This window comes from Syngnathus leptorhynchus, chromosome 10 (genome assembly GCF_054491065.1).
Source record: "Syngnathus leptorhynchus isolate UIUO chromosome 10, UIUO_Slep, whole genome shotgun sequence".
NCBI lineage: Eukaryota > Metazoa > Chordata > Actinopteri > Syngnathiformes > Syngnathidae > Syngnathus > Syngnathus leptorhynchus.
In genome coordinates, this window is record NC_141204.1 from 12159057 (window position 1) to 12174637 (window position 15581).

At 46.6% G+C, this 15581-nt stretch overlaps 2 protein-coding genes across 7 annotated transcripts in view; one reads left to right on the forward strand and one right to left on the reverse strand.

The window, feature by feature from the left end:
- The window catches only part of LOC147050483 (coiled-coil domain-containing protein 172-like), a 44551-nt gene that overhangs the window by 6122 nt on the left and 22848 nt on the right, over positions 1-15581 (forward strand). For 4 of the 5 annotated variants that reach the window (XM_085921807.1, XM_085921804.1, XM_085921808.1 and 1 more), the window contains 4 exons: positions 96-197; positions 267-369; positions 2338-2425; positions 2549-2631. In XM_085921807.1, the coding sequence (XP_085777933.1) occupies positions 96-197; positions 267-369; positions 2338-2425; positions 2549-2584 (329 nt within the window). In that variant the 3' untranslated portion in view covers positions 2585-2631. Of the gene's footprint in view, positions 1-95; positions 198-266; positions 370-2337; positions 2426-2548; positions 2632-8337; positions 8521-15581 lie in introns of those variants that run through there. The other variant, XM_085921806.1, reaches the window with a different exon arrangement.
- Positions 4128-11911, reverse strand: LOC147050484 (uncharacterized). 2 transcript variants are annotated; one of them, XR_015067374.1, is made up of 7 exons: positions 11795-11911; positions 11635-11717; positions 7679-7787; positions 7015-7127; positions 6833-6947; positions 6508-6734; positions 4128-6187 (listed from the first exon to the last, which is right to left on the reverse strand). XR_015067374.1 is itself a non-coding variant. In XM_085921809.1 (6 exons), the coding sequence occupies exons 1-6, from the start codon at positions 11835-11837 to the stop codon at positions 6559-6561; spliced, it is 639 nt and encodes a 212-aa protein (XP_085777935.1). In that variant the 5' UTR covers positions 11838-11911; the 3' UTR covers positions 6224-6558. The 2 variants fall into 2 exon arrangements, 1 of the variants encoding a protein (XP_085777935.1); XM_085921809.1 differs by lacking the exon at positions 4128-6187 and having other exon boundaries at positions 6224-6734.

Below are 15581 nucleotides of genomic sequence, written 5' to 3' on the forward strand. Positions count from 1 at the left end.
GAAACGTTGAACTGTCTGAGAAGCATTTAAAGTGTTCCCAACCCACATTTCAACATGTTCCTCTGGTTGTCCTGTTTTTGTCCTGACCAACCCAGAAATGGAGGACATGAGCCAGGCTAGCTGCCACATGAGCGACTTACTGTCACAGAGGAGGAATCTCAAGCTTGAAGCGCAGGCCCTCAAAAGCACGCTTGCAGGTCAGCTACTGGTGCGTCGCATGTCAGATCCGACATGAATCCGATCCCTCATCTCAAATCGACCTTTAGACTCGGAGCTGCGACTGAGTGAGGCCAAAGAAATGACAGTGGCTCTGCGGGCCCACAACCAGGCTGTTGGTCAGAAAGCCTTCACGGATGATGCCATCGTCATGTGAGTTATTTATGAAAACGTTGACACACAAAACACCTGGACAAGCAAATAGTGTCGGTTTAAACATTACCACCACATAAAGGAAAATAAGTTTTTGGGTGTACCTAAACGCATGTTTGAAAGAAACATAATTATATGCAATCAAATGTTATGTGCAAATGTAGTAATTGGCACAGAAAAGGTGTACGACCGAGCAAAAACAAAAAGCCACATATGACAGCCGCACGTCAGAAGCCGTTTGGAGGCGTCCCGGTCCATGTGGAGCTTGCCGTCATGTTTGATTGGCTGTGAAAACCATCCTTGTCAGAAAGCTCACTTCCTGCTAATCGCCCGGCGGACATCTCGCCAGTGGCCTCTGTGGCTCCTTTACCGTTAAATACGCTTAACAGCCGCAGCTGCAAATCCGGCTTTCTCGAGATGATTTTGCTACCGCCGCCGGCGCCCTGCTGGCCTTGCCGCTCCTTCTTGAGCAATCCCGAGAAAGCCCATTTTGGCATAATTAACTTGTCATCCGTTTATTCCAAACGCCGAGGCCACACTGTTGAGGCAGTCGGTTTTTTGACGCCGACTGAATGAGGAGGCATACGGGTTGGGGCTTTTAGTGAGGATGCTTCGCAGCAGGCAACACGTGAGGAATTATTGCGTAACGTGGAAGCTGTATAGGGACACGCTACACCCCTCTTTTGCCTTCTGGCATCTGAGGCAATCTTTCTTTGGTCCTAAATGGAGAACACCTTTGGTGACCTGTCACGTGGACTCGGCTGGTGGCTGAACGAATGCCCCTGCCGCGATCTCTTGGTGTGCCGTCTTTTTTGTTTCATTAAGGACGGGAAATCAATGGCCTTCCAGGAAGGAGGGACGCTGCATTGTTATTGCTAGTATCATGACCATGACCCACAAAAAAAATGCCTTAACATGTACGTATTTTTTTCTATACAGCACTCACTTTGTGTGAGAGCAATACTTTTTGGACAGGATGCAATCAATATTGTTCATGTTAACGCGCCTCTCAATAATGGTTTGAAGCAGGCTGTTTGAATTGTGTTGTCTTCACGCTATTGGCTTTTGTCCCATCCAGTGCTGAACTGACGCTAAATCATGCATGTGCTTGGTGTGTCCTGTTCATCCGTCAGCCTCATTAAAAGCGCCCCCCTCCCCCGCCTCACCTCATTCTTATGATCAGGAGTCATCAATCCCGCCCCAGGCCCTGCCGCGCTGTCTCTTTAAGAGGCATATTTAACTCCGCGCGGATCGACCGCTCCAAATTGAATGCGCTTCGATTTGAATGAGTGTTGGAGTCGTTCAAGAAATGTTGTTCCACCCCTCACAAAAGCGTACAAGGTACAAGACGGGAGGATTTAGAGCTTGCCCATGTGTGTGTGAGGCCTTTTCGTCCCGCTTACACAGGACACCGCTGCTGTACGCAAATGATAGATGAAAAATGGCAATCTGGCGCACAACACAACAGGACCCTTGCAAAAGAAATGTTTTATGGCCTATAAAAGTCAACACAAGCGCTGCCCTTTGCAAAAATGTAATTTTGCCTCAAGTGTTTTCTTACTTTCCAGTCGAATAGAAGGTGTGTAATTAGCTATTGAACCTTCAAACGTCTGCTGGGGTTTGAAATGTAGAAAATATAACAATGACGACGACAAAACAATACAGTCACACGTGACTGTAGTGTTACAAAGGGGCGGCTTATGTTTTCATGTTCACCTTTTGCTTTGCTTCCGAGCCGTATAACATGACAAGATTAAAATGCTCCTCATTGAACCGCATCATCATCCTTGATTTTAAATCACATGTAACTCAAGTAAGATTAAGTACCATCATCTTCCTCTAAAGTAAATTCAGACATTTGCTTGGAAATACATACAGCACAGTTAAAAATAATTGAGTGTTCGTGTGTCATCTTGATGTTTTGTTGTTCTGTCCTTTTCTTTGATCTCCACTTTTTTGCTTGGCAAGGATGAGGAAGGAACTAGAGATGCACCAGGAAGGAGATCTCGAGCTCCTACTGGAGACTCTCAAGATGGAAGTCCAACACCTCCAGAATGTATGTGCTCATGCCATGCCCACCCTCAGTGTTGAGCTAGCACACCGAGGCTCGATTTTAAAACCACTGTGGGGTTATTTTTGCACTTGTCGTCATTTCGTCTTTTGAATGTGTTCCTCATAGAAGGTGGACAGCTGCGAGGGTGGAGAGCAGCCTTAGATGCGGCACATTGTCGTCGTGGGCGGTGCAAGGGAGAACATTAAAATGTAGGTGGACTTTGAATGTTCTGGCATAATTGCAAACCAAAAGTTACAAGCTTTTAGCATCATGAGATCATATGTGATGTCAAATATTCATCTTTGGGTTCCTACTGTCAAAGCCGCACTTATCGACCGCAATTGATCCGACCCTCCGTTTAAAAGGTTAAACTCCCCTTCGACCCCGCTGCTGTAACGCACCCCTCATAAGGAGACGAGAGTTTCCAGTTCGGCGGGGAAGGATTCGTCCGAGTCTAACCGCCTCTAAGTACCGTAATTTCCAGACTATAAGGCGCACCTAAAAACGAAAATTTTCTCAAAAGCTGACAGTGCGCCTTATAGTTCGGTGTGCCTTTATATATGGATCAATTTATGAATTTATTTATCCATACTGGTTGTACACAGTGCTCTGCCAAAATTTTCATTACGTTTTAGTACAACTAGTAAATTACAAGGTCGCATTGCTTACCAGCATTACGGCAACCGTGGTCAGGGGGCGTCACTGAATAGCTGTTGTACCTGTCAAAATCGGCTGCTCTGTTAATGTTTCGAGTAAATTTACGGATCGATATGGAAGGGAAACATAGTTAAGCAGTACCAAGGTGTTAGATCGAACTTTGGTCAATTCCGATCATTTTTTAAGCCCTCGTTTGAGAAACGCGATTGTTTACACTTTGCTGAGGCTCATGGGAGTTTGCGGGTGGCTAATGCTATAGTGATAGCTGCTATACGCACGAGGCTATTTCATGTCAAAATCGGCTGCTCTGTTAATGTTTCGAGTAAATTTACGGATCGATATGGACGGGAAACATAGGTAAGCAGTACCAAGGTGTTAGATCGAACTTTAGTCAGTGCTGATCATTTTATAGGATAGTTTGAGAAACGCGATTGTTTACAGAGGGCCCATTGGTTATTGGCTAGTGGATGCCTATCGCAACCCTAGTCAACCGCAGTTTGTTGCAATATAGCTTCTACTTTATGACCCTTATAATCCGGTACAAAGTTTTAAAATGGGCCGTTCATTGAAGGTGCGCCTTATAAACCAGTGCACCTTTTGGTCCGGAAAATACGGTAATCAATTCGGACAGAATTTATACTTTTTAGGACACCAATCCCTTTAAACTGGTTCACTCTGAAACCGGTGCCGAGTAACCACTTGAGGCCCGGAATCAAGATGACCGCGCCCTTTTTACCAGCGACTCCTTCCCTTCATATTAATTTGAAATACTTATCGCTCTGATAAATTTATCTGTCTTTGGTAAGACCGAAGGAATTTGTTGATTTACCAGAGCGCACTCGCCCTAGCTGAGCTCAAGATAACTACTTCAAACCAGATCTGACAATTCTTGATGTTAAGGATTAAAGCTGTCTTCACTTTAAAAAGAATTGAACGCATTGAAAGAATGACTATGATAGGGAAATAAAGAAAAATTAAAGTTCTAATTACTGCATATAAAACCATGCTCAACATAGTTAATACGAAATAATCGATAACCGAATTCAGGATTAAGAAGAAATTTAATGAATAAACACAACAAAACAAAAAGAATCACAAGTCGAAACTACAACAATGAATTCCACTGACCCATCTCAGAACAAAAGAGAAGACAAAAGGTCTAAAATCCTATTTGGTTGAACAAGTCGAGATCGGCCATCCTTTGTTCCAAAATCCGAATTCTGTTTAAAAAAGAGGAAAGGTCTGGCCATGAGGAGATTAGCCAACGCCGTAACATTGGCGTCTTCCTCTTTCTGCCTGAAGCGGCTGTCTCCTCTGCCTTCCTCGAAGCTTAAAATTTGACAAAGTCCAATTCGAAGCTTAAAATTTGACAAAGTTCAATTCGAAGACTCTGGAAATTAATCGTAGTAGATTTTTGTCCAATCTCAAAAAGAATGAAAAATCCATCTTCGTCTAAACAGCATTCTCTACTCTGGGCAGCAACAGGGCTATTGCCTAAAGCTCAGAATCCCAGCACCAGGTCATAGGAATATCTAGGTGAAAGATCAGAATCCCTGCACCAGGTCATAGGAATATCTAGGTGAAAGGTCAGAATCTCTGCACCAGGTCATAGGAATATCTAGGTGAATATCTGGTCGAGTCCAATAGTGTAGCTAACAACCTCTTTTGTCTCCCCGCAATTTAATACATTCATGTATCGATGGAACAACAATGTTAAATACAGGTTGGATAAAACATTGCAACATTAAAAACATATCTTGTCTAATAAAGATCAACCTTCACACATAATCATACTTAACCATAATAATGATATAGCTCAAGCTGTTACATCTATAATTATGGCATAGCAAACTCATATTCCAAAATTGTGGAATGTTGAACATGTTTGAACAGGTCGTGTCCTTCGTATTGCGAACAATTTAATTGATTAGATTTGTTAGTGGGCGGCTCGGCGGTGCACTGGGTAGCACGTCCGTCTCACAGTTAGGAGGGTGCGGGTTCGATTCCACCTCCGGCCCTCCCTGTGTGGAGTTTGCATGTTCTCCCCGAGCCCGCGTGGGTTTTCTCCGGGCACTCCGGTTTCCTCCCACATCCCAAAAACATGCTCGGTAGGCCGATTGAGCACTCCAAATTACCCCTAGGTGTGAGTGCGAGTGCGGATGGTTGTTCGTCTCTGTGTGCCCTGCGATTGGCTGGCAACCAGTTCAGGGTGTCCCCTGCCTGCTGCCCGATGACGGCTGGGATAGGCTCCAGCACGCCCGTGACGCCCGTGGGGACAAAGCGTTCAGAAAATGGATGGATGGATTTGTTAGTTTCCATCAGGTCACCCCTATGTCAAGCTTTAACACCATCTCCTGGTGAAATTTTAGATCTACTACATGTTTTGGGATAGCCATTGTGCCAGGGCCAAATTCGATACCCAATTTTACACCATCTTGTACCACCATGCTACTTGACACTACCCATTAAAAAAAAACGTCATTCAAGCCTGCTTTAGCATGCCGCTTTATTGGCAATTCTTAGCATGCATCCATTCTATTAATCGGTTTGATGTTGAGCTTTTGAGATGTTCCTCAATCAGCAAAAGCATGAGTATCAGATGCCTTGAAACGATGATCATCAATGTTTATCCTGTTCAGATGTGTGAAGTGTTTACCCTCTCTTTTTAAAATCTGAAAATGGTCTTGCCGTCAATTGTAAATTATACCAGTTCAATAGTTCCAATTTCAAATCGTTGATTCATAGTCGGACCTCGCCGCAGACTCTGTGACACAGTGTGCAATGCAGTAACCAGTTACTAAGTATGCCTTTTTTTTGTTTTCTTAGCCTGCATGGCGTCAAAATATTGGTATTTGTGGACCCCGTTTGACACACACATTAGAGGGTTACTTTAAAAAAACAGAACAACAATTGATTTACCTTCATAAATGTTTTCACTATCCTAGAAAAATACAGCTATTCTTTGAATTCTCCATTCTCCTCACGTTGAGTGAAGTTGAGATCTTGAGTGTGGCAAATAGTGGACAGCTGATCTTTAAATCCTCCATTCTCCTCACATTGAGTGAAGTTGAGGTCTTTGGTGTAGCAAATAGCGTGACTTCTTTAAACCTGTGCAAAGGCGAGGAGGAATAGAATGAATGATTTTGTTTCCCAGTGTGGCAGCCTCACAGTCAGTGTTGTAAGTGGTGCCATGCTGTCCTCTAGTGGGAAATTCCTGCATGGATTTTTATTTTCTCATTTTGAAAACTGCTGGAATGGGCTCTGTCATGCCCGGAAAGCCGTTTGCGTAATGAATGGATCGTTAGATGAAATTTTGAAGTTTTTTTTTTTTTCTATCTCGAGGCCAAATTCCACAATGTGAACTTTTATTTTCAAAGTGCATTTGGAAAGTAGTGTTTGGAACAAATAGATCAAAGGATAAAACAAACCAAAGCACTGAAGCGTTGTATACTTTGCGGACGCTCTGATCGTTTTCATGTTCATCCACACAGCAAGCAGGGGGACTCTACGGCTCCGTCGACACCGCCGTGGTTCTTGAGCTCCTCTTCAAATTGTAAAAGGATGTCGCTCTTGTTTTCTTGACCCTTGGTGGTCAGGCAGGGCTCGTCCTTGGGGAAGTACGCTGTCTTGGCCCCCGCCACTTGTAGAGTTGCTTCTAGAGGCAACCAAAATGTGTTGCATAATAGCGGACTATCAGAATTGGAATCTCAATGGTGAAAGCACCCTCAAAAGTCGCTCCATTTTCACACTTACTATTGCACACTGCCAGCGTATTTCCTCCAACATACTGACTTCTCCACTTGTAACCCGTCGCTGCGCTGCACTCGTCAAACACTCTGCTTTTTCTCAGGAAGGCAAAGTCGTAACCCTGAAGGTGGCCACAAGAACATCATTTGTCAACTCGGTCCGGTTGGCCTCCTGCTTCACTTACTTACATGATTGCACAGAGCTTTGCAGAAGCGCCTGCTCGCCACGGTGGTGCACGCCAAGCCTCCATTTTTGGGAACCTCGGGCTGCGGGCAGTTCACGGGCTCGACTCCTTGGCACTCTGAATGTAAAGGGTGCTTTCAGTAAGGCGGGCTTGTCCAAAAAATCTTTTGGAGAGTTTTTATCAATGGGGATGGTAGTGTTTTGACAATAACTGTCACTTAATTACTGCTCTAACGATTGAAACGCTTCTCACTTGGCACATTCCTCACCGTAATGTGTTAGTGCACTCCTGTTGACTAAATAATTGAGCCAATTGGACTTTGTGGATGGATCTCATGTGGTAAACGGTCTCCAGATGTTCCAAGAGGTTTTTTATTTATTTTTATTTTTTGGGTCTCTCTCTCTCTCTCTCTCTCTCTCTCTCTCTCTCTCACACACACACACACACACACACACACACACACACACACACACACACACACACACACACACACACACACACACACACACACACACACACACACACACACACACACACACACACACACACACACACACACACACACGGTCATATGCGGAAATCGAACTCATGGTGTTGGCACACAAGACAGTCAAGTGTACCTCTACCCCATCAGTGACTCCCATGTTCCACAAAGTTGTTTCTCTTACCTCTCAGATGGTGCGTGTGGAGCATCTCAGTCAAATTCCTCATGTAGAGCAGCAGGGTCGCCCTCTGCTGTGGGGTCCACCTGGACATTGTGTTGCACTCTGCTGCCACCTGGTGTATAATAGTCAAAACGCGTTTTGACTGTCTTTAAATTTGAGTCCAGTTTCATGGGTTGTGGCTCATTTACACACGAAACTGTTGTCTAAATGGAATTATGTGGTCATATAACACTATCAAAAGCACTTGTGATGTTCTCAATGTCAATAAATTAGAATCTAATCTAAAGACAAGACTGTAGAAATATTCTGCAACATCTCTCTCATATCTCCTTGTTCATGTTTGAAATTTTCAAGGAAAATTACCAAGGGGCTACATTTTCCGACAGTGCAAACATCTATCCATCCATTTTCTTTGGTCCTTGGCATTTCACAAGGCTAAACTGGAGTCTATGCCAGCCGACTAGGCAAGAGGTTGCGTACACCCTGCACAGTGACCTGACGCCTCCTTTCAAGCCAGAATGTCACCTCAACATCGGCTTGCTTTCTGACAACTTCTTTGCTATGACATGTTTCCATTACTTTCTGTACTTGATTTGATTCGGCCTGCTGAATCAGCCTGATCTATATCTTCTTCATAACTTCATCTTCTTCCGCTTATCCAGGGTCGGGTCGCGGCGGCAGCAGCTTTAGGAGGGACTCCCAGACCTCCCTGTCCCCAGCCACTTCCTCCAGCTCATCCCGGGGGATCCCAAGGCGTTCCCAGGCCAGCCGAGAGACATAGTCTCTCCAGCGCGTCCTGGGTCGACCCCGGGGTCTCCTACCGGTGGGACATGCCCGGAACACCTCCCCAGGAAGGCGTCCAGGAGGCATCCTGATGAGATGCCCAAGCCACCTCATCTGGCTCCTCTCAACGTGGAGGAGCAGCGGCTCTACTCCGAGTCTCTCCCGGATGACCGAGCTTCTCACCCTATCTCTAAGGGAGAGCCCGGACACCCTGCGGAGGAAACTCATTTCAGCCGCTTGTATCCTGGATCTCATTCTTTCGGTCACGACCCATAGCTCGTGATCATAGGTGAGGGTAGGAGCGTAGATCGACCGGTAAATCGAGAGCTTTGCCATTTGGCTCAGCTCTCTCTTCACCACGACGGACCGGTACAGAGTCCGCATTACTGCCGACGCTGCACCGATCCGCCTGTCGATCTCGCGCTCCATCCTGCCCTCACTCGTGAACAAGACCCCAAGATACTTGAACTCCTCCACTTGGGGCAGGATCTCATCCCCGATCCGGAGAGGGCATTCCACCCTTTTCCGACCGAGGACCATGGACTCGGATTTGGAGGTGCTGACCCTCATCCCGACCGCTTCACACTCGGCTGCGAACCGCTCCAGTGAGAGCTGGAGATCATGGACTGAAGAAGCCAACAGCACCACGTCATCTGCAAAAAGCAGTGACGCGATGCTGAGGTCCCCAAACCGGACCCCCTCAATGCCTCGGCTGTGCCTAGAAATTCTGTCCATAAAAATAATGAACAGAATCGGTGACAAAGGGCAGCCTTGGCGAAGTCCAACCCTCACTGGGAACGAATCCGACTTACTGCCGGAAATGCGGACCAAACTCTGGCATCGGTGATACAGGGACCGAACCGCCCTTATCAGTTGACTCGGCACCCCGTACTCCCGAAGCACCCTCCAGAGAACCTCCCGAGGGACACGGTCGAACGCCTTCTCCAAGTCCACAAAACACATGTGGACTGGTTGGGCGAACTCCCATGCACCCTCGAGGATTCTGCCGAGGGTGTAGAGCTGGTCCACTGTTCCACGGCCAGGACGAAAGCCACACTGCTCCTCCTGAATCCGAGGTTCGAGCTCCCGACGGATTCTCCTCTCCAGCCCCACAACATCCAGAGCCTTTAAGAACTCCCGGCGGATCTCATCCACCCCCGGGGTCTTGCCACCGAGGAGTTTTTTAACTACCTCAGTGACTTCGACCTCCGAGATTGGAGAGTCCGCCTCAGAGTCCTCAGGCCCTGCTTCCACAATGGAAGGCGTGTCGGTGGAATTGAGGAGGTCTTCGAAGTATTCCCCCCACTGACTCACGACATCCCGAGTCGAGGTCAGCAGCACACCATCTCCACTGTAAACAGTGTTGACCGTGCACTGCTTCCCCTCCTGAGACCAGAATTTCCTCGAAGCCGTCCGGAAGTCATTCTCCATGGCCTCGCCAAACTCCTCCCACGCCCGAGTTTTTGGCTCAGCAACTGCCGAAGCCGCATTCCGCTTGGCCATCCGGTACTTGTCAGCTGCCTCCGGAGTCCCGCGGGCCAAAACGGCCCTATAGGACTCCTTCTTCAGCTTGACGGCATCCCTTACCGCCGGTGTCCACCAGCGGGTTCGGGGATTGCCGCCACGACAGGCACCAACAACCTTACGGCCACAGCTCCGGTCGGCTGCCTCAACAATGGAGGCGCGGACCAAGGTCCACTCGGACTCAATGTCCCCCGCCTCCCCCGGGACGTGGGAAAAGCTCTGCCGGAGGTGGGAGTTGAAGCTCCTCCTGACAGGGGATTCTGCCAGACGTTCCCAGCAGACCCTCACAGAGCGTTGCCAGGTCGGACCGGCATCTTCCCCCACCATCGGAGCCAACCCACCACCACGTGGTGATCAGTTGACAGCTCCGCCCCTCTCTTCACCCGAGTGTCCAAAACATGTGGCGGCAAATCCGATGACACGACTACAAGGTCGATCAACAAACTACGGCCTAGGGTGTCCTGGTGCCAAGTGCACACATGAACACCCTTATGCTTGAACATGGTGTTCATTATAGAAAATCCGTGTCGAGCACAGAATTCCAATAGTAGAACACCGCTCGGGTTAGATCGGGGGGGCCGTTCCTCCCAATCACGCCCTTTCAGGTCTCACTGTCATTGCCCACGTGAGCATTGAAGTCACCCAGTAGAACGATGGAGTCCCCAGAAGGAGCGCTCTCCAGCACTTCCTCCAGGGACTCTAAGAAGGGTGGGTACTCTGAGCTGCCGTTCGGTGCATAGACACAAACAACAGTCAGGACCCGTCCCCCCACCCGAAGGCGGAGGGAGGCTACCCTCTCGCTCACCGGGGTGAACCCCAATGTGCAGGCGCCCAGCCAGGGGGCAATAAGTATGCCAACACCTGCTCGACGCCTCTCACCGTGGGCAACTCCAGAGTGGAAGAGAGTCCAGCCCCTCTCGAGAGGGCTTGTACCAGAGCCCAAACTATGTGTGGAGGCAAGTCCGACTATGTCTAGTCGGAACCTTTCTGCCTCACACACCAGCTCGAGCTCCTTTCCAGCCAGAGAGGTGACATTCCATGTCCCTAGAGCCAGCCTCTGCAGCCGGGGATCGGACCGCCAAGGTCCCCGCCTTTGGCCGCCGCCCAGCTCACTATGCACCCGACCCCTTTGGCCCCTCCTATAGGTGGTGAGCCCATTGGAAGGGGGACCCACGTTTTCTTTTCGGGCTATGCCCGACCGGACCCCATGAGTGAAGGCCCGGCCACCAGGCGCTCGCCTTCGAGCCCCACCTCCAGGCCTGGCTCCAGAGACCCGCGTCCGGGCGAGGGAAAACAACATCCATATATTGTATTCATCATAAGGGGTCTTCTGAGCCGTGCTTTGTCTGGCCCATCACCTAGGACCCTTCTGCCATGGGTGACCCAACCAGGGGCATGAAGCCCCAGACAACATGGCTCCTAGGATCATAGGGGCACGCAAACCCCTCCACCACGATAAGGTGACGACTCACGGAGGGGTCTATATCTTCTGTTCAATAATTTTGTGTGTCCGCAGCGCATCTATTTCTGTGTTAGTTGAAGTAAGACTATGTCCGGAGAAGTCAGCTAGCTGTGCAAATGGTACAAGAAAAGTTCCTGAACTGTTACAGTTCCTGTACAGTTCACATATTTGACTTGCTAGACAGAAGTACCTCAAGATGATCTGATAGCTCCTCCAGCAAATGGGAGCTGCAGTTCTTTGTTTGAACGTCATCTTCATGTGAACAGGGCAACACTGCCGCAAAAACAAGATGAAATCAAATAATTGTGTCACCATCAACGGGCTTCCTCTCCTTCTGGTGGTAACCTTACCCGCAACCAAGCAGAGACAGGCCAATATTTCCTTCAGGGCCATCTTTGCTCGTTGTTTAGCGCTACTAAAAATATCAAACAGTGCCGGTGAATGTTTTGACTCGGCCTTTGGGAGCAAAGTACGGTCCCCGAAGGGGATTGGCCAATATTTGGTTTCAAAACATTGAGTTGTCGACTTTTAAACAGTACGGGTTGTAATGTAAAAAGGTCCTCTATAAGGGGAAAAAAGAACTTTGTGTTGCTGTGGAAAATAGGTTCCAGAGTCCCTGTTAGCTAGAAAATCATTGATTGATTTGTTTGATTGATTTGTTTGATTGATTTGTTTGATTGATTGATTGATTGATTGATTGATTGATTGATTGATTGATTGATTGATTGATTGATTGATTGATTGATTCAGACGTATCATGGAAACTCAATTTATTTTGCTTTTATATTCATTTTATTGTGTACTTGGAGTCTCCAAGACTGTAGAAAAGTGTAACCTATTCCTCAAGGTGCTGCTAAGATACTTTTATGATCTGTTGGGGGCGATTTTTTACTCTGTTCAGTTTTCTCAGTTTTCTTTTACGTATTTTTATCTAATACATCACATCGGTTGTGGCGGTACTACCAAACAAGGTAATGGGTGTGGCCAAACAGTTTCGCAAATTCTTGATTACTCTGAGAGACCTTTGTGGTCCAAACATTTCAAGGATACCGAAGTGGAGAGATCAAGATATTCCATTGGTGGATGCATCAATCCACACAACTCAATGCACAACATCAGAACCTCAAAGAAGTGCCTGGTCAAATTTAATTTTTCAATCAGTGTTCAACCACTTTCATGTTGGAGAGTCAAACTGGTTTGCTCCTGTTCCCTCCCACATTACAAAAATGTGCATAGTACGCTGATTGACCGTTCCAAATTGTTGGCAGGTTTGAGTGATTATTTGTCTACGTGTGCCCTGCCATATGCTGGTGACCGGTTCAGGGTGTTCAGCTGATCAGATAGGTGCAAAGTCTCCTGGCCTGTGTGCTGACAGTGTGTTTCTGGCTACTTTATTTTGTTGATCGATGTTTAATGAAATGAGCACCAGTGGCTGTTCCCCTCCCTCTCTGTGGAACCACCTGTCAATGTTTACATTTAGTTCTAACTTCAAAGTCAAAGTCAAAGTCCGCTTTATTGTTGCAGTGGTAGGTGATTGACCTTCATGAAGACGTGGAGTTTAGTCAACTGTACTGTCGTTTTGAGAACGATACGCACTCCAGCGAGGTCTTTGGTGAGCCTGAAAAAAAGTTCAGCATGTACATCCCACTTGGAGCAGAAGGTGGCGCTGCTAGCGCTAACACCGCTGAGCGAGCATGCTTTCAAGACTTAAGTCAGCATGAAAGCCGCCGTGACGCAGCGTCGGTCGCAGCGCGGAGTCGGCAAGCACCTGAATAATACAAGGCCATGTGATCCATTATGGATGTGTGACAATCAGCAGCCGCATGAATAATTGAGGCTTGTAGCTGAAATGCTTGCGCTAGTTAACACGCAAAATTGTCTCTTTGCGTTTGATTCCAGCTGCCCCGGAGATTTGCTATCCTTTGCTCCACGCCGGCATTTAAATCTTTGCTTTTCGGCTCTCTCGCTTTGTGCTGGCATGTGTGTTTTACCGCAACTTTTATCAGTGAAATGTCGTGTGCTGTGATACATCAGTTACACTTGGTTCGCTTACTTTGAAAGCCATTCAAAGTGAGTCGAAGAATTGCCACAATTTTTGGCTATCAGCTTTTAAGCGGTCGGGCCTTCAGAAGAGGCAGGTGCCTGATTTTCAACAATGACTATAAAATTGAGTCAAATCCGTATTGCGCAGTTTTAGAGACCAAACTTATAAACAAAAAATAAAAATATCTCAAAAGCCTGAATTGCTTGTAAAAAGTAAATCAAGTTCAAAAAATACTTTCGGCTTACATTGAGCCTTCTCTGTTTCTAATTTTCTATTGAGCTATGTAATCGGATGACAGAGTGAGATTTTTCTTCCATTTGCAAAAAGAAAAATACCCCAACAAAACAATTTGCCACAGCGTAGGTGGTAATGAATTAAAAACAACAACAAACAAATAAAATAAAAAGACAAGTGGTGACCCGTTGTCCGTTGCGGATGGGATTGATGGGGCTAATGTGGACTAAAAGCTTTTCACGGCACTCCTCTTCATGAAACATTTGCCCAGCTCTTGTTTGAAAGAAGACATCTAAATTATGCCCGTCGTGCGCCCGCATGGAAAGCATGCTTCTAATGCCTTGTGCAGTTTGCCCTGAGCCGCATTTCTACCCCTATGTGACGTACGGCTTTAATTTCCTATTTTTATGCTGGCGTAAATGAATGCCAACTGAATAAAGCTACCGAGGCTCATAAACTTGACGTAGTGGAGCCACTTGCAGTTCAATTCATGAGCAGTTTTGGGGGGGGGGGGGGGGTGTAATTCAATTTGGATAACATGTTTGTGTTTTTATGACGCGTCACACTTTGACCACACATGGAATAACAAAAATCGGGCGTCATCATGCCTCATTAAGGGAGGAGAGCCTGTGTAAAATGTACTCCATGTAGAAGATATCGAGAATTTTTGTTTTTTGTTCTTGTTCGTTCGGGATTGGTCCCTTCCCAGGCATAAACTATTTGAGGATTAACATGATTCAAGAGCACAGTTCTAGAGAACTAAGGGGGAAGGACTGACTTCTTCCTGCCTTCTCAGATCATTTCAACTGTGGTAGAAAAGACAACTACTGAAGTGTTTTCCCCTTTTCGTTCTAATTTGTGTTCTTATAAATGTCCCTGTTGTCTGTTTATATGTCCATTAAGATGATTTATTCTCTTATCATTCAGTGCCAGTGACCCGTTATTGCCACTGACGAGCAATCTGTTTGATTTGCTTTTCAACCTGCCGACATTGGGGAAGTTGCAACTCTTGCCACCATTAGGCCCTGATTTCAGTTAATCTTTCGAAATTGTTCCAAAAGGCCAGGAAGCTATAAATGGGCTCTTCTATTGCCTCTCACATTTTGAAAATGGGAAAGCTTTGATGTGCAAGGTGTGAGGACACTTGCTAAATCTTAATGAAGTCCTGTTTCAAACAAGGCCAAATATCCAACAGCAAAAAATTTGTCTATGTGTTTAGTAATCTCCACTCTTAATGGCAGCCATTGCAAGCATGCGTTCAACTATAGTTGATCCAAAACAATTGGTTAACTAATTTGAGGTTCAACCATTCAAACATAGCATTTGCTGGCCTAATTTTACGTTTTTTGAGCAAAACGTGACACTGACATGGGAAACAATTCCGCTTATAAAAATAACTTGTCATTTGAATGGCAAATTCAACCACCCTCATGCAAAATGTGACGTTTTTGAGACTCAAAGCAGCTTTTTGCTGGAAAAAGTACAGCGAGCTACCCACAGGTGGCAGTGGCATTACGTGGCTGTGGGGAGCAGTGCTTTGAGGTGAGCAAGCACATCTCGGAAACACTCGCTCACACTGAGTGCAGAGCGCCATGCGAATGATGAGTCTGAGAGTGTGTCGCATGTAAAATATTCATCTTTAATAAGCGACACGGTTCCACCTTCACCTCCCACTTCATCTCCGCTCCGTGGCCACTTGACGAGAGCAGGGGGACCGCTCGCCATCTTCTCGTTTCCAACTTAGCACGCTAAGCACAACTCGACCTGCTTTCCAGCCTGTGGCCGCGCTCTGGCCCGCCTGTGACGCCAGATTTTATTTTTAAATCTATCTGCAAGAATTTCTGTTCAGATGCAATTTT

Bases quoted from the DNA above. Each gene is read 5' to 3' on its own strand.
- LOC147050484 (XM_085921809.1), bottom strand. From the start codon at position 11,837: ATGGCCCTGAAGGAAATATTGGCCTGTCTCTGCTTGGTTGCGG. The intron at 11,718-11,794 runs GTAAGGTTACCA...TTTTTGCGGCAG, and splicing joins CTGTCTCTGCTTGGTTGCGG to TGTTGCCCTGTTCACATGAA. The intron at 6,948-7,014 runs GTAAGTAAGTGA...GGCCACCTTCAG, and splicing joins GCAAAGCTCTGTGCAATCAT to GGTTACGACTTTGCCTTCCT.